This window comes from Schistocerca americana, chromosome 1 (assembly GCF_021461395.2).
Source record: "Schistocerca americana isolate TAMUIC-IGC-003095 chromosome 1, iqSchAmer2.1, whole genome shotgun sequence".
Classification (NCBI taxonomy): Eukaryota; Metazoa; Arthropoda; class Insecta; order Orthoptera; family Acrididae; genus Schistocerca; species Schistocerca americana.
In genome coordinates, this window is record NC_060119.1 from 785,818,611 (window position 1) to 785,840,986 (window position 22,376).

At 42.4% G+C, this 22,376-nt stretch overlaps 1 protein-coding gene across 2 annotated transcripts in view; it reads left to right on the forward strand.

The window, feature by feature from the left end:
* The window catches only part of LOC124612355 (alpha-2-macroglobulin receptor-associated protein), an 84,895-nt gene that overhangs the window by 14,317 nt on the left and 48,202 nt on the right, over window positions 1–22,376 (forward strand). For both annotated transcript variants that reach the window (XM_047140513.1, XM_047140522.1), the window contains exon 2: window positions 9,169–9,310. In XM_047140513.1, the coding sequence (XP_046996469.1) occupies window positions 9,169–9,310 (142 nt within the window). The remainder of the gene's footprint in view (window positions 1–9,168; window positions 9,311–22,376) is intronic.

The following is a 22,376-nucleotide window of genomic DNA, read 5'->3' on the forward strand; positions in this document are numbered from 1 at the left end:
AGAAATTCATCAATGGAGTAGAAGGAGTTGGCCACCAATAAATCCTTTAGTCTTCTCTTAAACTGAATTTCATTAGTTTCATTGGTTTTTAAGATTTTTATGGCTGCTGGCAAGTTATTGAAAATGTGTGTTCTTGAATAATGCACACCTTTCTGTACAAGACTAAGTGACTTTAAATCGTTGTGAAGCTTATTCTTATTTCTAGTATTGATTCCATGAATTGAGCTGTTGGTTTTTTTAAAAAGTGATGTATTTTTAATGACAAATTTCATCAAGGAATAAATACACTCCTGGAAATTGAAATAAGAACATCGTGAATTCATTGTCCCAGCAAGGGGAAACTTTATTGACACATTCCTGGGGTCAGATACATCACATGATCACACTGACAGAACCACAGGCACATAGACACAGGCAACAGAGCATGCACAATGTCGGCACTAGTACAGTGTATATCCACCTTTCGCAGCAATGCAGGCTGCTATTCTGCCATGGAGACGATCGTAGAGATGCTGGATGTAGTCCTGTTGAACGGCTTGCCATGCCATTTCCACCTGGCGCCTCAGTTGGACCAGCGTTCGTGCTGGACGTGCAGACCGCGTGAGACGACGCTTCATCCAGTCCCAAACATGCTCAATGGGGGACAGATCCGGAGATCTTGCTGGCCAGGGTAGTTGACTTACACCTTCTAGAGCACGTTGGGTGGCACGGGATACATGTGGACGTGCATTGTCCTGTTGGAACAGCAAGTTCCCTTGCCGGTCTAGGAATGGTAGAACGATGGGTTCGATGACGGTTTGGATGTACCGTGCACTATTCAGTGTCCCCTCGACGATCACCAGTGGTGTACGGCCAGTGTAGGAGATCGCTCCCCACACCATGATGCCGGGTGTTGGCCCTGTGTGCCTCGGTCGTATGCAGTCCTGATTGTGGCGCTCACCTGCACGGCGCCAAACACGCGTACGACCATCATTGGCACCAAGGCAGAAGCGACTCTCATTGCTGAAGACGACACGTCTCCATTCGTCCCTCCATTCACGCCTGTCGCGACACCAGTGGAGGCGGGCTGCACGATGTTGGGGCGTGAGCGGAAGACGGCCTAACGGTGTGCGGGACCGTAGCCCAGCTTCATGGAGACGGTTGCGAATGGTCCTCGCCGATACCCCAGGAGCAACAGTGTCCCTAATTTGCTGGGAAGTGGCGGTGCGGTCCCCTACGGCACTGCGTAGGATCCTACGGTCTTGGCGTGCATCCGTGCGTCGCTGCGGTCCGGTCCCAGGTCGACGGGCACGTGCACCTTCCGCCGACCACTGGCGACAACATCGATGTACTGTGGAGACCTCACGCCCCACGTGTTGAGCAATTCGGCGGTACGTCCACCCGGCCTCCCGCATGCCCACTATACGCCCTCGCTCAAAGTCTGTCAACTGCACATACGGTTCACGTCCACGCTGTCGCGGCATGCTACCAGTGTTAAAGACTGCGATGGTTTGCCACGGCAAACTGGCTGACACTGACGGCGGCGGTGCACAAATGCTGCGCAGCTAGCGCCATTCGACGGCCAACACCGCGGTTCCTGGTGTGTCCGCTGTGCCGTGCGTGTGATCATTGCTTGTACAGCCCTCTCGCAGTGTCCGGAGCAAGTATGGTGGGTCTGACACACCGGTGTCAATGTGTTCTTTTTTCCATTTCCAGGAGTGTATATTGGGAAGCAGTAGTTAGTAACCCAGTTCCCTAAACAGGCTTCTGCAAGATGTTCGTGAGTTCACACCACATATAACTCTTACTGCACGTTTTTATGCCCGGAAAACTTTAGCTTGGCTTGATGAATTGTCCCAAAAAATAATCCCATATGACATTATGGAATGAAAGTAAGCATAGTATGCCAGCTTTTTCATTTTTATATCCCCTATGACTGACACAATTCGCTTTGCAAATAGAGATTTGTTAAGATGCTTCAGCAGTTCTGTGGTGTGCTCCTCCCAGTTGAATTTATTATGGAGCTGTAATCCCAAGAATTTAACACTGTCCACTTCTTCTATCTGCTTTTCATCGTATGTTAGGCATATACTCGTGGGACACCCTTTACAAGTTCTGAACTGCATGTAGTGTGTTTTTTCAAAGTTTAGTGACAAAGAATTGGCTAGGAACCAGTGATTAATGTCCACAAATATTTTATTAGCTGACCTTTCTAAGACAACACTTGATTTGCTATTTATTGCAATATTTGTATCATCGGCAAACAAAATGTACTTGGCCTCTGGTAATGTTACTGGTGAAAGGCCATTGATATACACAAGAAAAAGTAAGGGCCCTAAAATGGAACCTTGTGGGACCCCACATGTAATTAATTCCCAGTTGGATGATGCCTGATAGATTGATACATGTCTCTTTCCTAATAACACCCTTTGTTTCCTGCCAGAGATATAAGATTTGAACCATTTTACATCATTTCCTGTTACGTTATAATATTTTAATTTACTTTAAAGGATATTGTGATTTACACAGTCAAATGCCTTTGACAGATCACAAAATATACCAGTTGCCTGCAATTTTTTGTCTAATGAATTAAGCGCATTTTCACTGTAAGTGTAGATAGTCTTCTCAATATCAGAACCCTTTAGAAATCCGAACTGTGATGTTGACAGTATGTTATTTGAGATAAGATGGTTATAAAGCCGATTGTACATTACTTTTTCCAAAATTTTTGAGAATGCTGGCAAAAGTGAAATTGGACGGAAATTTGATGCTATTTCTTTATCTCCCTTCTTAAACAGTGGCTTAACTTCAGCATATTTCAACCATTCAGGAAATATTCCACTGATAAATGACTGGTTACACAGATAGCTTAATATGTTACTTAACTCAGAATCACATTCTTCAATTAACTTTGTTGATATTTCATAGCAGCATCTACAGAACCTGACAACCCCATCTTGTCAGTAACAGTTATAAAATGTTTGTTAAAAAGTTCTGCAACACTGTATACGTCTGTCACCAATGTATCATTTACTCTTCATGCTATTTGTCCCTCTTCATGTCTGGTTCTACCGGTCTCCTCCTTCACTATATCCCATATAGTCTTTATTTTGTTATCTGATATGACTATCTTTTTCTTGTAATATATTTGCTTTGATGTCCGTATTACGGTCTTTAATATTTTGCAGTATTTCTTTTAATGTGCTATAGCATCAACATCGGAACTGTTTCGGATTGACAGATACAGTTTTCTTTTTGTTTTACAAGTACCCCCTATTCCTTGAGTAATCCAAGGCTTCTTTGTAGACTTTGCTCTAACCTTCGTAAGTTTTGGGGGGAAAATAATTAATTTTTGGCTTATTGATTACCCTCTTGAGCTCAGATTTAACAGATTTTATATCCTGTTCAGTATTAACATTTAACAGAAGGAACTGCATGTCATGGTCTGAGAGACCATTGACTATTGGTTTTGTAATATGATTTTGTTCATTGGACTTTTCTATAAGATATTATCAATGGCTGTTTGTGAGCATTTGGCTACCATAGTGGGGTCCTTTACTGTGGGAATTAAGTTGAATGATAGTGTTACTAACTCATATAAGTTCTTATTGGGAGAGTCTTTAAGGAAATCTACATTGAAATTACCAGCAACCACTATTTCTTTGTTTTTGGTTGTTAAATGAGCCAGTACAGCTTCAAGGTGGTTTACGAACCGATTAAAGTTACCTGCAGGTGCTCAATATTACGAAGGATTTTTTGTGAAATTCTACTTCTGTTGCACATGCTTCCATATGCTGTTCTAGGCAAAATTTATGAATGTCTATGTTCTTAAATTTATGACAGTTCCTGATGAAAGTGGCAACTCCTCCTTTCTCCATTTCTGATCTACAAAAGGGAGATGCTAACCTAAACCCTGTAACACTTAAAAGTTCTATACCAGTGGTCACCTGATATTCAGAGAGGCAGATTATGTCAGCTGGGTTTGAAGACTCTAATTCATCTATGCAGATAATTAATTCATTAATTTTATTTCTCAGTCCTTGAATATTTTGATACAATAAAGAGAGCTGACATTTCACATTGCCTGAGTTAAAATTGGGTAGAGTTAAAATATCTGCTGACTGTTGTTAATTCTTAACCAATAGCTGTTTATGCTGATGTAATAAGCTAGAATTATGCTTTTTGGTTTCTTTCTCAAACTGAAGGTTTGTCTCAGTCCTAACCTCTCTTAAAATTTGTTTTCTTTCTGTCCTTGCTACCCTAAAAAAGGATCTTTTCTTAACCCTATAACCACTGGTATTTTATCACTCATGACAGTGCCTCCCCCCTTTAACTTTCCTGCTATTTTCCCAGCCACTTTACCCTTCCCCTTCCTGTTGAGGTGAAGGCCATGCCTAGTATAATCCCACCTATTGAGGGAAGCAACAGGAACCACACCAATGTGTGACCCTGCCCCCAACATAAGCAGCCGTTCCAACTCCAAATTAACTCTCTTGACAGAAGAGTTCAAATGAGGTCGGTCATGGGGCCCAAGAACAGATACAAACTCAACACTAGTATGCTTCGATACTGTCAATACTGTTACCTGCCCCACCCACTATAACCACGGTGTCTTCCTTAGTGAAATCTTTGCAGAGTGATCCTAAATCCTCTGTCACCTGCTCCAGTCCAGCACCAAGTTTAAAAAAATTGGTGACCTGGTATTCTGATACTAGTTCATCCTGCAAAAGTTGGCCAACACCTCTTCCATGGGAACTACCTAACAACAACACTTTCTTTCTCTTTACTGATTTCCCTACATTCTTACTTTTCAATTTGCTGCTGAAAGTTTGTTGTGCGCTGTCTACACCTGCAACTGCTTGAGGCTCACCAGCGTCTAACTGAAGCAACAGGTCAAATCTATTTTCCACATTCACCACAAAGCTGTCAGACAAAGTTCTAGGCCTGTTCCTCCTGTTGCCTGTTGCCACTTCCCACCTCTCCTTACCCTTCTCCCTCCTTTACCTATCAATATCTCCCCTGGCCTTGTCTAACTCAGCCTGAAGGGCGGCAATTTTCCTCTCCTGTTCTAGTATTTTCCTGTCTCTACTACAAATCCTACAAAACCACTGATGAGTCTCATTTACTTCCCCTATTCCCACACCACTACAGTCACCCACATGGAAAAAAACTACAGCACCCATTACACCAAAGCCCCGACCTAACAATTCTGCGGCAAGTTGAGCACTTTTCACTCATGATAAACATAATAGAGTATTAAGAATAAGTCAGTTAAATAACACGAAAATATGGTTCCACAAATTTGGCCTATACGCAACTGTGTGTAAACAAAAACAACAGTGCAAAGTTGCTGGATTGACAACTTAAACTTTACGCTACTTTCCAGAACTGCTAGTTAAATAATGAAGAGGTATGCTACAGTTAAATTGCTGCAGAGAGCAAAGAACAACTAAACGAAACTCTATAGATTTACTGTGGCAAAACTTAAACGGAAAATATGACTGTAGATCTTTTCGCGTTTTCTGCTATATTACGTAAAGAAAAATGAAACCTTTAATGGTACACTTAAAAGGCACATTAATACACCTATTCACCAAGTAATCAGTAGTAAACTGTATGTTTTATAATCTAAAATGACTTAACTTTAAGAGAAGACCAAAACTCGCGCTAGTCGCCTGGCTGCAGGGTTGCAGAAGATAGGCTGGCTAGTGTGGCTAACTGAAGAAGACGTATTGAATCAAATCACGGAAAAAAGATTTTTTTGGCACAACTTATCAATAAATGAATTGCTTGGTAGGCCACATCCTGAGACATCAAGGAATAGTCAGTTTGCTGATGGAGGGAATTGTGGTAGTTAAAAATTGTAGAGGGAGACCAAGGCTTGTCTACAGTGGCGGGTTCAAGTGGATATAGGGTGGGCTAGTTATGCTTGCACAGCATAGACTAGCATGGAAAGCTGTATCACACCAGTCTTTAGATCGAAGACCACAAAAACAACCCCATTGAATGACAATCAGAGCACCACATTCGACGTCAGAAGACTTACCACAGAGAAGGAAACTTACATTTTACTTCAGAAAACTAAAAAGCTTGTAACAGCCCTATTTCCTTCAGAGTCAGTGTCTTATTTATCGCATATGATGTGGCATGAAGAACAGATTGGCACTGGATATAAATTACTACTACACGGGACGTCAGATCAACAGAGACAAGCCCCGATATTTAAATGAAATATGGTTTGAAGGGCTTCATAGTGACGTCTGTTGGAAGATCATGATGATTCCATTGCTGCTATATTACATTCGTTATCAGGTGTCAAAGAGTTGGTTTCACAAGTAGTGTAGGAGAGACCATTAAATGGAATACCAGCCACTATTCTCTTTTAGGGGCTGCATTGATGAGGACCCTATTTTTTATGTTACACTTAGGAGTCATCTTTGTACTTTACTAATATAATCTTCTGCTGGTGGCTGTGCAAAAGAACTTTAAGTTTGGAAACTTCTAAGTATCTATCTTGGTACTGCAGTGGAATGAGTAAAGACAACCATTCACCATACAAAATGGGGGCTATAACCTGTTAGCAAAGTGTCATCAGTGCATTTGAAATGAGTCTCTTGGACAGTGGCCTTGACTGTGTGAAGAGCTCTAATTCCTCCATTTGAACCAGTTAAAATGGTAAATCTCAGATTCCTAGCAGGAGTCTTGCCAGTACTCTATAATAGTATCAATAAGTTTTCACCATGGTTCAGCAACCACTGTGCCCATGGCCATGAAACATTGCATATCACAGGGATCTGGGAGTAACAAGCTATAATTCACAACCGGATTGAATTAACAATTGTTTTGTTTCACCACCCCCCAAACTCAGATGATTCAGTTGCTGAACAGTTAACAGAAAACTTGAGTCTTATTTCAAAAAGGTACCTCACCCATACAGTTGTCGTTGGAGGTGACTTCGATTTATTCTTGAGCTGTTGGCAAAAAAAGATGTTGAAAGCCGATGGTAGGCATAAAAGATCATCCAAAATTGTACTGAATGCTTTCTCAGATGATTATTTTGAACAATTAGTTCAGGAACCCACTCAAAGTATAAATAGTTGTGAAAGAATACTTGACCTCGCAGCAACAAATAATCTTGAGCGAATAGGGAGCATCCTGTCAAATACAGGGATTAGTGACAAAGCAGTTATAGTGAGATTGAATAGCATAGCATCCAAATCCACCAAAAATAAACACTAAGTACAGCTATTTTAAAAAAAAGCAGATAAAAATTTGCTCTACACTTTTCTGAGATAGTTCTTGCTATTGCTATCTAAGTGTGGACCGAGTGTGGTTTGAATTCAAAGAAATGATATCAATGGCATCTAAGAGGTAAGCAGTGGCAACTGAGACATAAATTAATAAGAGAATATTCTGATCCAACATGGGACACAAAATGGGTCAGAACACTGTTCAGAAGCAATGAGTAAAGCATTTCAAATTTAAAAGAAAATTATGTTCGGTTACCACTTTTATGCTGTTGTAATGAATGTTTATTTCTGGACGCCTACTTAAAATCAAGCAACTATCTACGTGTCACAGATTAACACAAAGCTTAAGGAAGGTGTCTGGACATCTAATAAATAATGTGTTTAAGTTGCTTCATCTCTTTGTGCAACTATTGTAACAGAAGCACCTGTTAAGTGAATACTAACACTATGCTCAATCATTGCATGTACCATTCCTCCAGCCGAAAAGAACTGTACATGAATGACAGGCATCATTGTATCTGACTTGAATGACAACTGCCAGACTGTTGCACCCATTGCAGGCAACAGCTGCTAGTAGGACCTCTTCTGTGTGTCAGATGAGATCTCCCCCCAGTTAGCCTCCCTTCCCAACTCGTCTGCAGTTTCTCTATTAACCATCTGGCATTGGAGTTTGCAGTGACAAGCAATCCATATTTTTGTACAAGTCTGTATTTGCAAACTGATCAGACCCAACTCAGGTGATGAAGTGGCATATACTATCTCAGGTATCTTCTCGTCAACCTCCTGCCCAGAGATTCTTGACCCTGGCACTGTCTGCCATTCATCGTTGGCTGACGTTGAATCAACAGGATCAAGTGTATTGTATGCAGCAATGCAAAGCACCTCAGGGTTTTTGATGGCAGCCAACTCCACCTTCATCTGCACACAACTCACACAGTCCTCAGGCAATTTTTCGTAATCAGAAGTAACCAGGTGTGTGAAAGAATCTAAAGAACTGGTAAAGTGTGATGAATTAAGTAAATTAGGCCTGTTGAATGAACAAAGTACCACGGTTGCTGTAAATATTGCTTCTGAAACTCCCTATTGCATAAGCTGTTGCCTTACTGAGCTATGTTTTCAATGGTCACTGACCTATTATAATCAGGCAGTTGTGACTTTGATGACAGTAGGGCTCTACATTACAAAATTCTCATGTGCATCCCTGGCTCTTGTAAATACATAGACAAGCAAAATAGTTTAAAAAGCAAAGAGTAATATGTACACACAAAATCTAGAGATCATACATTTCCAGTTAGAAGTATCAAAAGAAATAAGTAACTTTGCACAACTCAAGTACTACAGCTGTTCTCACCAATGCTGTGAAAGCTGACACATTTTCTTGAGGTGCTTGTCACATAAAACAGTGTAGTGCGTATGTGCAGCTTTTTTATAATGCTACGAATATGCCGAGCATCACCTCCAATTTTAAGAAACTGTAAACTGAATGCAAACTACTTAGCAGAAAAAAATTATCTAGTAGAGTCCTGATCTATTATAACTTTTATGCAAACAGAAGCAATTGGAATTGGAGGCCAAAATCATTGTATGTCATATAGATACCTTATATTGTCTCTCGTGATCCAGTCCATTATGCTGTGGAAACTTTATTAACTGATCATGAAACTGTGGGAAATTTTGTCTTGTGTTGCACATATAATTTCCTCTGAAGTAGCATTTAGACTCTGAAGACTCAAAATGTATTGATATAGAATTGAAAGTGATGAAGTAATATTAACATTTTGAAAGAGAACTGGACTGTAAAACTGAAACTACTGGTAGCTATGTGTTGGGTATTAATTAGGGACTGGAAGTCAGTGTGACGCATCAGACTAGAAAAAAGAAATGTATGTAAACCTTTATCCATTGATGATACCTATTTTTTTAAATATGATTTTTGCAGAGATTAACAGAACCAAAGCTGAAGTCTTTGTATAGTGAACTGAAGATCCATGACAAAGAAGAACTGGTGTGGAAGAAGATGAAAGCAGATGGGTTAGACAAAGATGGCCTAGAAGAAGCAAAAATGAGAAAGCGTCTGATTGGTAAGTGATATTAAAATGGATAGTGCAGACAACAGCATTCTGATTTGCTTGTGAATGAATAATCAGTGGATATTAACAAATAATTTCATAATGAGATTTTCAATGTGCAGTGGAGTGTGTGTCGATATGAAACTTTATGGCTGATTAAAACTGTGTGCCGGACTGAGATCCCAACTTGGGACCATTGCCTTTTGCATGCAGGTACTCTACCACTGGGCTACCCAAGCACAACTTGCGACCCATCCTCATAGCTTTACTTCTGCCAGTACCTCATATTAGTTAATAGTCCACTACAGGTTGAAAATCTCATTCTGGAAACAACCCCCTGGGCTGTGGCTAAGCCATGTCTCCGCAATAGCCTTTCTAGGAGTGCTAGTCTTGCAAACTTCTGTGGAGTTTGGAAGGTAGGAGATGAGGTACTGGCAGAAGTAAAGCTTTGAGGACAGATGATGAGGCGCACTTTTGTATCTCCATTGATGTAGCACTTGGCCACGAAAGACAAAGGTCCCGAGTTCGAATCTCGGTCCAGTACAGAGTTTTAATGTGCCAGGAACTTTCAAATCATCTCATATTTTATTCTTGTCAGGATAATGCATTAATTATTTGCAACAAGATAAACAGTGTGCTAGACAGGGATCTTAATGGAGATAAATGCCATATGTAGGTAGTCCCCTTAAAATTCTGCTTCACAGCTCAAGTCAAAGCTTTAACCTGCCATGGGTTTCCCTCAATTCTTTCCAGGTCTCCTCCTTCATGTGATGCAAGTCCTGAAGCATTACAGAAGATCTTCTGTAATGTGTTAAAGGAATGGAGGAGAGACAGTGGCACATTGAAACTGCGAGTTTTTCCGTAAGCGTACTTTATTGGTTCAGACAAAAGAACTACTATTCACAGACAACAGGTACTGTAGACTGAGTCTCAGTCCAGTGTATAGTGGTCTCAGTCCAGTGTATAGTTTCAACTTGTCACAAACAGTTGTTCTACCTGTTAAAACAACTCTCTAACAGTTTCTTATTCCAGTCCTGTCACGGGCATATCCTGTCCTTTCAGACTCAGTGCCGCCTATGAGAATATTCATGTTGTATAGGAAGTTGTGCACAGTGATTTATATACATGTGAACACAAACCTGCTGTCCATCCAAATGAATGGTCACTAGCAAACTACCGAGCGAGGTGGCGCAGTGGTTAGACGCTGGACTCGAATTCGGGAGGACGACGGTTCAATCCCGCGTCCGGCCATCCTGATTTAGGTTTTCCGTGATTTCCCTAAATCGCTCCAGGCAAATGCCGGGATGGTTCCTTTCAAAGGGCACGGCCGACTTCCTTCCCCGTCCTTCCCTAATCCGATAAGACCGATGACCTCGCTGTCTGGTCTCCTTCCCCAAAACCAACCAACCAACAACTAGCAAACTGGGTGATGAGCAGAGTTTACAGCACAAGAGCAGAACGTGCAGTTGACCACAACATGTTTGACTAACTGTGGCCATTTCACAAAGCTTGTAATGACCATTAAGAGTCAACAGAGAATTTTTCAGTTGAAGACATATTCCTCGGCTTCACAAGTGGTAACTAAGGTTTATTGACGTGTTGAGTATGACAAAACTGGAGTCAGTAAGACAGCAGGAAGCATTAGGACTGGCAAGACCAAGTGAATTTTATCTCCATACAAGAGCATACTAAGTTATCCAGAATTGGCTGCCCTCCAGGTAAGAAATTTCTCTGACACTAGTGACATGATGATTGTCACACAGCACCACAGTCAAAGCTGGCTAATGACTCCTACCACAAAAAAGAGACTAATTAGCTCACGGCACTCAAGAATAGTGCATTTAATCATTAAAGATTGCAGCTAAATCGCTCTATAAAATAAACAATTCATATGCAACCAACAAAGACTGTTTTCAGTGGCTTAAGGGGATTCTGTTTGTACCAGCATCGCCACCAAAGCTAGATGACGAGAACCGAACTGCTACTGAATTCATTATATGAGGTGGGAATTCAGGCTACAAACAGATGACAAGTGTAAAAGTCTCAAAGACACTGTTTTGAACTTGAGTACCTTTGAATAGTAGTTGGCATTTAGTAGAAGATCAAAGTTAATGACTTTAACTTCTAATCTCTGAAAATTTCTGCATAGTATTCAAGATGAGTTTGCAACTAACTCTTGTTTCTGAAGCTTTCAAGAGTTTTACTTAATACAGAACAGAAGCATTTCCGTTATCTGCCTCTATAAAGTAAACTTCACTTACATAGTTTAATCGCTGTGAGACGTTGAGGGATATAATTTAGGGAAAAGAGATTACTCTTCCTCTGAAGAAGTAATAGATGTGCTAGAAGAGCTTTATATCCATATAAATTGCCTACACAAATATAAGTGTGATAACTAAGGTCTGTAGAAGGCATTTCACCCCTGAACTTCCTCTAATTACTTCACCTAATAAAACCAAGCAAAAAAAAAAAAAAAAAAAAAAAAATATTTGATGGTGCTGAGCCACAGTCATACCATATTGTTTGAAAGAATAAATGACCATTTGACTGTATATTACTGTACATTACCTGCTTTGTGCTGACTTTACCTGATATGATGTGTTAATGTCCTATCACACCCATCTTACAATACCTCCCACTTTACTTCATTAATGTACACTCAGACTTTTCTCTTTGTGGTCCCCCTCTCTCTCTGTGGCATATTCTCTTAGCTCCCTTCCCTCTCAACTCACTCCTCTTCATTATGTCTACACACAGCTTCCCCTGCCAGCTCCAGGTGGACTCACTGTTGCCACATTCTTGTCTTGTTCCCCTACCACCTCTTCCTCCCAGCTGTAAGCTTACTTTCCTTCTACCCCTCCATTCCTCCTCCTTCCTTGATCCTTTCAGAAATACCACGGTCTGTATCAGGAAGATCCTTGAACAGATCATCAACTGTTGTTTTAGGCAAGTTCCTAAAACATGGGATCTCAACTCTGTCATAAGAGGCAACTAAAAGGGGTCTCACACTTTTTGGTCCTATAAGTTCAGGTCCCATTTTATAGTTTGACCTGCCACTTTCCAAATTCTACAGGAGTGCGGACCTTATAGGGAAGAAGCCGTACGTGGTGCATGAGTTCCCCATAGTGCCCTTAGATCTGATCCCCTGAACCTCTTGTCGTGGCTTTGCATCTCCACCTGCAATTCAACTATTTGGGCGAGGACACTTTCCAGTGTATGTCATCTTCTTCTGTTGTCTCCTGTCCTCTTTCGCCCCCATGACAGTATTGGATTTCTCTGTGCCCATTATCCAGCACTGTAACCAGTCCTATGTGGTGGGGCTGTCATGTACCCATTTGGTCATAGCCTCCTGACAACATAGGGGTCGCACTGCTGATGCCTGAGCTGTAAACTCCACATTGTGTGCCAAGGAGTAGATGTCTGCCTTCCTGGGGCATCAGGACTCCTGGCAACAGCCATCATGCCAGGTGGCCTTTGCTGTGGCTGGGCAGCACCCATGGGGAGAGCCCCTGATCAGAGTGGGTGGCATCAGGGCGGATGACCCCCAAAGCCTCAGTTTGTTGTTGAACACCTTGAGGATAAGTTTGGGGAAGTGACAGCGCTGTCCAAGATAAGAAGTGGTACAGTCTTAATTCAGACAGTATCCCCCAGCCCAATCCCGGGCGTTACTTGCTTGTGACCGGCTGGGTGATATTCCTGTTTCTGTCACTCCCCATAAAAGCCTCAACATAGTCCAGGGGATTATTTTCCACCGCAACCTCCTCTTGCAGTCTGATGACGAGCTCCGCGCCAATCTAGAACGGCGGGGGTGTTCACTTCATCCGGCACATTTACAGGGGACCCAAAGACAACACGGTTGCTATTGGTGCCATCATCTTGGCCTAGAGGGTGATTCAGTGCCTGAAAAGGTCAAGGTGATGGTTTACTGCTGTGACCTTAAACCATACATCCCTCCCCCTATGCAGTGCTTTAAGTGCTGGAAATTCGTGCACGTCTTCCCGCTGCACTTCTAGTGCCACATGTCGAGATTGCGGACGTCCACTGCATCCAGATACTCCCTGTGTGCCTCCTTCCACTTGTATCTACTGCGGAGAGCTGCACTCCCCCTCCTCACCAGACTGCACAGTACTCCAAAAGGAGTGGAAAATCATGGAGTACAAGACCCTGGACTGGTTGACTTACCAAGAGGCTAAACCTAAATTTGAATGATTACACCCCTTTCAGTTGACGTCCACAAACACTGCAGCTACATTACCATCTCTATCACAAATACCAGTCATACCACACTATATGCCACGAATAGTGGGCCCTTCAGCCCTCCAGAATACATCTGCCCCCTTGGTGGTAGGGGGAAAATCTCCTTCCATTGCTCCCAAAGTACCTACTTCGGGAGCAAGGCCCCCCCTAATGCAGGGGACATCTGTCCCCTGCCCCCAGCCGGACAAGCAGCAGCCTCCTCCGGCTCCTCTTGTGCGGAAGAGGCCCCTCGGGACCCTCTCTCCCAAGTTCTCCACTAATGCCACAGTGGACACTTGCCAGTGGCTAAAGGAAGCAAAAGCTGCTGGACAAAAAGCTTCACAGTCTTCCTCCATGACTGAAGCTGCTTCGGAGAAGTTCTCCCAGCAAAACCCCAAAAGAGAAGCGAGTGGGCAAGCAAACAAAGAAGTCTGCTAAGAAAAAGGACCCTCTGGTGGTCCCAGCACCACCACTCCCTACCAATTCTGCACCTGTGGATGAGGTGGAGATCTCAGTGTCCCCTGAAGACCAGGTTGTCAGTGATACCTCATCCACAATAGGAATGGATACAAATACTCAAACCGGTGGCAGCAGGTGACCCTGAGGCGTAACTTGCCTTCTTGCATGCTTCATGCCTTCCCAACCTCACGGTAATGTCATCCTCCAGTGGAATTTCTGTGGTTTTTTCCACCACCTGGCTGAGCTACGGCAACTGTTAAGTTTAACATCTGCTTTCTGCATTGCCCTCCAGGAAACCTGGTTTCTGACAATACAGACCCCTGCCCTTTGCAGCTATAGGGGATATTATGAGAACCGTAGTGACTATAGTAGAGTGTCAGGTGGAGTTTGTGTCTATGTCCTGAACTCAGTATGCAGTGGACCTGTGCCCATTCAAACCCCTCGTGAAGCTGTAGCTGTTAGGATGAGGATGATGCAGGAAATATCTGTCTGCAACGTATATCTTCCTCCAGATGGTGCATTACTCCTGAATGCCTTGGCTGCACTGATTCATCAACTCCCTAAACCTTTTCTAGTTCTGGGAGATTTTAATGCCCATAACCCCTTTTGGGATGGCACTGTGCTTACTGGCCAAGGTAGAGATGTTGAAACTTTTCTGTCTCAACTCGACCTCTGCCTCTTAAATACTGCCCCCCCCCTCCCCCCCCCCCCCCCCCCCACACACGTTTCAGTGACGCTCATGGCACTTGCTCGGCCATTGATTTATCCCTCTGCAGCCCATGACTTCTCCCATCTGTCCACTGGAGAGTCCACGTTGACTTGTGTGGTAGTGACCACCTTCCCATCTTCCTGTCACTTCCCCAGCACCAATCCCCTGGATGACTACCTAGATGGGCTTTAAACAGTGCAGACTGGGAAGCTTGTACCTCTGCTGTCGCTGTTGAATCTCTCTCACATGGTACCATCGATGTGGTAGTTGAGCAGGTCACTAGAACGATCTTTTCTGCGACAGAAAACACGATCCCTTGTTCTTTAGGGTGCACCGAGCAAAAGTCCGTACCTTGTTGGTCGCCAGAAATCACTAAGGCCATTAAAGAGCGTTGGCGAGCTCTACAGCGGCATAAGCAGTACCGTTCCCTAGAGCACCTAATAGCTTTTAAATAGCTCCATGCCTCCATTCGCCAGCTTGTAAAAAGACAGAAACAGGAGTGTTGGAAGAGGTATGTCTCGACCATTGGGTGCCGTATGTCACTTTCCCAAGACTGGACGATCAGATGTGTTTGTTGGTACCAGACCTTGAAGGGTGTTACTGGCATTAACATCAATGGCGTGTTATCTACCAACGCAAACACAATTGCCGAGCATTTTGCTGAGCACTATGCTCGAGCCTCCGCATCAGAGAATTATCCCCCAGCATTTCGCAACTTCAGACAGTGGATGGAAAGGAAAGCCCTCTTGTTCACTGAAAGTCCCAGTGAACCATATAGTGCTCCATTTACAGAGTGGGAGCTCCTCAGCGTCCTTGCACATTGCCCTAACACAGCTCCTGGGCCAGATCGGATCCACAGTCAGATGATCAAACATCTCTTGTTCGACTACAAGCGACACCTCCGTGTCATCTTCAACTGGATCTGGTGCGATGGCCTCTTTCCATCGCAATGGCGGGAGAGCACCATTATTCCAGAGCTCAAACCCGGTAAAAACCCGCTTGATGTGGATAGCTATCGGCCCGTCAGCCTCACCAACATTCCTTGAAAGCTGTTAAACCTTTGGTAAGTAGGCCGTTGTGTTGGGTCCTGGAGTCACATGGTGTACTGGCTCCATGCAGGGCCGTTTCCGCCAGGGTCGCTCTACCATTGATAATCTAGTTTCCCTCAAGTCTGCCATCTGAACAGCCTTTTCCAGACGCCAATACCTCATTGTCGTCTTTTTTGATTTACGAAAAGCTTATGACACGACTTGGCGACATCGTATCTTTGCCACATTACATGAGTGTGGTCTCTGGCCTGTTCCCGATTTTTATCCAAAATTTCCTATCGTAACGTACTTTCCATGTTCAAGTTGGTGCCTCCCATAGTTCCCTCCATATCCAGGAGAATGGGGTCCTGCAGGGCTCTGTATTGAGTGGATCTCTATTTTTAGTGGCCATTAACAGTCTAGCAGCAGCTGTCGGGCCGTTGGTCTCACATTCTCTGTATGCAGACAACTTCTGCATTTCATACTGCTCGTCCAGTACTGGTGTCGCTGAGCGGTGCCTACATGGAGGCATCCACAAGGCGTAGTCATGGGCTCAGTTTTCAGCTGCGAAGTTGTGTGTCATGTACTTCTGTCAGCATTGTACCGTTCATTTGGAACCAGAACTGTACCTTAATGACGATCTACTTACTGTAGTGGAGACATATTGATTCTTAGGACTGGTTTTCGATGCCCGATTGACATGGCTTCCTCATCTTCGTCAGCTTAAGCGGAAGTGCTGTCATCACCTCAATGCCCTCTGCTGCCTGAGCAACACCAACTGGGGATGCAGATCGCTCTACGCTGCTGCAGCTCTACAGAGACCTTGTTCAATCCCACCTTGACTACAGGAGTCTGGTTTATGGTTCGGCAGTGTCCTCATCTTTGCATTTACTACCCAGTGCACCACTGTGGTGTTTGACTGGCACGTTACACAGCACACATTCGTAGTTCTCCTGAGCATCCGAATTACCGTCTCCTTTTCCCATCCACAGTGGTTCATCTCTCACATCGAAGGCCCAGGTCAGGGCTTACAATTGTGGTTGGCATCCAATCTCTTCTGTCTGAAGTGCAGTCCTGGCCTTTACCACCTATACTCAAGGTCCAGTCATGTACACCTTCATGGTGTATATCTAGGCCGAATCTTCGCCTGGACCTTACACATGGTCCTAAGGACTCAGTTAACCCCGCGACTCTTCGCTGTCACTTCCACTCGATTCTTTACACCGATGGTTCGACAGCTGATGGTCACATTGGCTTTGCGTGTGTTCATGGAGGACAAATTGAACAGCACTCCTTGCCAGATGGCTGCAGTGTTTTCACTGCGGAGCTGGCGGCCATTTCTCATGCTCTTGAGCGCATCCACTTGTGGCCTGGTGAGTCGTTTCTTCTCTGTACTGACTCCTTTAGCAGTCTACAAGCTATCAACCAGTGCTACCCTCTCCATCCTTTGGTAGTGACCATCCAGGACTCCATCTATGCCCTGGAATGGTTCGATCATTCTGTGGTGTTAGTGTGGACCCCAGGCCATGTTGAAATCCCAGGAAGTGAACTCCCTGACAGGCTGGCCAAACAGGCTACACAGAAACTGCTTCTGGAGATCAGCAACCCTGTAATTGACCTGCGATCATAATTACGCCACAACGTTTTTCAGTTTTGAAAGATGGAATGGCATAATCTCAGTACACACAACAAACTGTATGCCCTTAAGGAGACTACGAATGTGTGGAAGGCTTCCATGCGGGCCTCTCTCAGGGACTCTGTGGTTCTCTGCCGGTTCTGCATTGGCCATACGTGGCTAACACATGGCTACGTCCTCCGTCGCGAGGACCCACCTCGGTGCCACTGTGGCTCACATATGACTGTCGTCCACATCTTGCTGGAGTGCTCTCTTTTAGCTGCTCGGTGTTGGACGACAATGCCTCAACAGCAGTTTTAGTTTCATCTTTTATTCTTGAGGGGGATTTTTATCGTACCATCTAAGGGTTGGCATTTAGCCTTCTCTCTGAGGTTGCCACCCTCCCTTCATTTTTACTCTGTCACACTTTCTTTGCATTTGTTTGTCTTTGTGATTGTCTTTTCCCTACATGTGTTCATCTCACCTTGTGTTTTTGGGGGTGGACATTTTAATGTGTTGCAAGGTGGCTGGTTCATCCTCTTTTATTATTGTGTTCAGCCAGCCCAGACCATCTGCTCTATGGTTTTAACACCTTCTTCTGCTTTTCCTTGTGGTGTATGTTTTCCCTGTTTGCTGTTTGTTCCATTCGTTTTCTTTTTAGGTGTGGTGGGTGTTTTTGTACCTTGAGCCTTGCTTGCATCAGGAAAAAGGGACTCATAACCCTGTAGTTTGGTCCCTTTATACCCCAAACCAGCCAACCAATCCAATCTCTGAAACACTTCTGGTATTCATCTTTGGGGTAGCTTTCAGCTCTCTAACCAACACATTTTTAATCATATCTATGTGTGTACTGTTTAAAGTTTTCTCTATTTTTGATAACATAAAAAAGTCACCCATGTCTGACGAATAAGGCAGTCAAGGCATAATTACAGCTTTATTTGACCAAAAGTTTATGTACAAGCACCAAAGTGTGAACAGGTGCATTATTGAATGTGCTTCCACTGAGACAGTTAAAATTTGGTTTTGCCTACATAACCATATACCCGTGTTTCATCACCTGTTATGACACATTTAAGTAATATGGATCTTTGGTTGACTTCTTCTAGTGACTACTGAGAACTTTGCATTACATTGTCAGCAACCTTTCTAATCATGATTTGGGAATCGTTTATTGTCATTTCTTTCATTATTTCCACACTTACAGCAACTGACGATGTGCTGTGGCATTCAGGTTGCTCGTCATCTTCAACATCTTCAGGGCCTTCTTTCAAATTCTTATACCACTCATAAGTTCTTGTTGCACATATAGCAGATTCACCAAAAGCAATATTTAACATTTTGAAATCTTCACTGCACTTTACTCTGGTTTTGTAGCAAAATTTAATACATATTCTTTTACACACCTCTCCGCTGCCCTCCATGTCTCCTCCACTATATGGTGAGTATCAACTTTCCTTTTCACAATATTTTTACATTCCATCCTGGATTTTCCATTGTTTGACTACAATCAAACAAGTGTGTCAGTGGATAAAACAGTAGTGGTCTAGAGTGAGAGAAAACATTGTTTTTAAATCTTTCAAGAAGTGCAGCATAAGTAACGCTCTTGATGGCAGTGAAGACCATCTTATATATGAAGAGGAAGAAGAAGAAGAAGAAGAAAGTTCAGATGATGATTTTCATGGTTTTTAAGGTTAGGTTAGTTTTATAAATTAAGAATTTTTTTTAAATCCAGCTTTTCAGTCTAATAATAAAAATTTTATTAAAAAAAAATTGCTTAAAAATTAAGGTGCGTATTGTAGTTCATAAAATATGATACTTCATCAGCTATGAAGCTGCCAGTAAAACTCTCCTTCAAAAGTAATGGAGAGGATAATTGTAAAGCCATTACATTTGGCGGAACGCAGACGTAGAACAGATTTTTTTTTCTTTTTAGATAAAATAATTTGGAGTGTTGGGCCACGTCATTGTAACTACCAAAACAGCTAAATTGCCAACTTTTCACTCTACAGTTTAGCTTGTTTAGTTGTAATATTTGGAGATCCTTTCAGAAAGAATAGTGGTTTGGCTGCTTAGTAGGAACATATCAAAACAGATTTCCATACCCAGCCTCTGTGCTTTACCTGAATTATTGCTTCTTACCATCTGATGATAGCTTCTCAGTGTGCAGAACGCCACACATACTCTGCCACACATACTGCCAGTGTCAATACCGTTATTTGGTCATCTGCACAATCGATGAACTTGCAGGCTCCCTCTGAATGCTGCAAGATGTTACAATGTGGAGTCTGAAAGGCATAGTTATTATACATAATGCAAATGTGTGCTCAAGATTGCTATTTTTAACAAAAATTACAGCTATCTAATGCTGCCAGTGGGTCGTAGAACTTGAGGTTCAGTGTGGTGTGTTGTTAAATGCATTTGGATCTTAACTGATAATGTAGTCAAATGGTCCCTACCTTTTCAGAAAATATCATCTTAAATGACTGCACCTCTGTGTGGCTGCCAATTGACTGAGGATGAGACAAGGGAACATATTCGTACTCAAAAAAATCCTGCTAATCCTGACCACTTGCAGAAACGTTTCCTTAAACAGTAGACTAATTCACAGACAAAAATGTCCAACAAATGAGTATAAAATTATCAAAGAGCAAGAGCTTGAAAGATAGTGTTGTTGTTTTCTATTGTGTGTTTCTGTGCACCATGCACCAACCTTTTCCTGTTTTACTTATGTTTTCATCCACGAATTTTCATTATTGTTGTAAATTTTATTTAGGTGGTGCCCCACAACTTATAAATATTTGAAGAATATCATGATTACCAGATAACCTGCTGTTTGAATAAAAACTTGACTATTTTTTTGGTTGGACATTTCATCAAGTCCCTGTACGACAGAAAAGCATCAATAATATTTGACTAGTTTTGCCATGAAAATAAACCTAATATGATGCCTGTCTAATGTGAAAAGTGATATACATATGTAAAAATTCATAGTGTATAATAACGAAAATAATCAGTTTTTGATAATATAATGTAAACGAATAGATAAAAAAATGTACTTGCCAAGTGGCAGCAGGGGAACACACTTGCAAAAGGATTTCACTTTTATAAGCTTTTGGAGCCAGTGGCTCCTTCTTCTGCCAGAAGAATTGCAGGGGAAGGAAAAAGGGGTGAAGGAAAAGGACTGGAGTGGTTTAGGGAAAGGGGTATTAGAAAAGTCACTCAGAACCCTGGGTCAGGGAAGACTTACTGGACAGGATGAGAAGGAAAGATTGATTTTTGGGGACTGCACTGGACAAGATTTGAAAACCTGCTTTGAGGTTTTCAAATCTCGTCTGGTGCAGCCCCCAACAATCAGTCTTTCCTTCTCACTCCATCCGGTAAGTCTCCCCTGACGCAGGGTTCTGAGTGACTTTTCTAAACTGTACCCCATTCCCTAAACCACTCCAGTCCTTTTCCTTCCCCTTCAACTCTTCTGCTAAAAGGAGGAGCCATGGCTCTGAAAGCATGTAAAAGTGTGTGTGTGTGTGTGTGTGTGTGTGTGTGTGTGTGTGTGTGTGTGTGTTTCCCCCTGCCTCCACTTGTGAGTAGATTTATTTTTATCTATCCATTCACATTAAAATTCATATGTACTTCATGTATATTATAATATGAAGTTAGTAATAAAATGAAGTCAGAGTGGATTTATTATATTCATATCCACTGCTGATAAACAAGAAATGCAAGCTACAACAAAGTGATGGTAAAAACATATTGTGATGTTTCTAAAATTATGTGGATAATAAGTAGAGATGTACATGAGCCACATAAACTTTGGAACAGTATGATGATAAGTTTCTAACAGAATTTTACTTGATGATGTGACTTACCAAATGAAAGTGCTGGCAGGTTGATAGATACATAAACAAACAGAAACATACACACAAAATTCAAGCTTTCGCAACCAACGGTTGCTTCATCAGGAAAGAGGGAAGGAGAGGGAAAGACGAAAGGATGTGGGTTTTAAGGGAGAGGGTAAGGAGTCATTCCAATCCCGGGAGCGGAAAGACTTACCTTAGGGGGAAAAAAGGACAGGTATACACTCGCGCGCGCGCACACACACACACACACACACACACACACACACACACACACACACACACACAGATATCCATCCGCACATATACAGTCACAAGCAGACATTTCTTTACATGCACAGCACTAGATGAGGCTTCATGATAACAGGACATTCCTTGTCTGCTCTAATTCCCAGAGACAAGTAAAAGTAGTTGAGCAGATAAATTAGTGAAGCAAATTGAAGATGCTTCTTCTCCAAGAGGCAGTTGCAGATTGTGATATTCTTGTGGGTACTGGGTGCAAGGAAAACTATTTGATAGAAATAAAAACTCCCTGGTCGAAAGTTGAAATCAACTCGAAAGGATGGCCTTCTGGAATATTGTAATGTTCTTCTTCAAACTGTTCTCACAGTAGTGAAGCAGAGTAATTAGTCAACATGAAAAGTTAGGGGCAAAGGGAAAAAAAAGGTACTACTGTTAGTGAAATAAATAGTCTGTGGTACCTCTCTTCGTTCTCTTATAGGCAATGAGAAATGGGTCTCATTTTCCTGTTGTGCCTTTTGACACATATTTTCGTCCTCTGGCATGAAGATTCACTTGGATCTATTACTTGTTAATGTGCTCCATATTTTAATCTCCTGTATTTTGTATGGAGGAGGCCCTTGACTTATTACTCAACCTAATATCCATCTGTAGTAATGATTGGTTAAAAACGTATTTTAGGTTTCTGTGCAGGATTAGGTCTGCAGCCAGTTTTGATTGAGAAGAGATTTTGGTGTGGGACCAGATGACTGACTCATTTTTGATTTTGTGTGATTAACCATTCAGATGTACAGCACCTGTGTTATTGTTTTAGGTATTTGTTTGGATTTATTCTCTTAGTATGTGCTAATTTGTAATAGATTTGAACATGTTTATGAAAGCACTTTTATGTACAAGGCTATTATGTGAATACAGATGGCATTCTTAGTAGTTTATG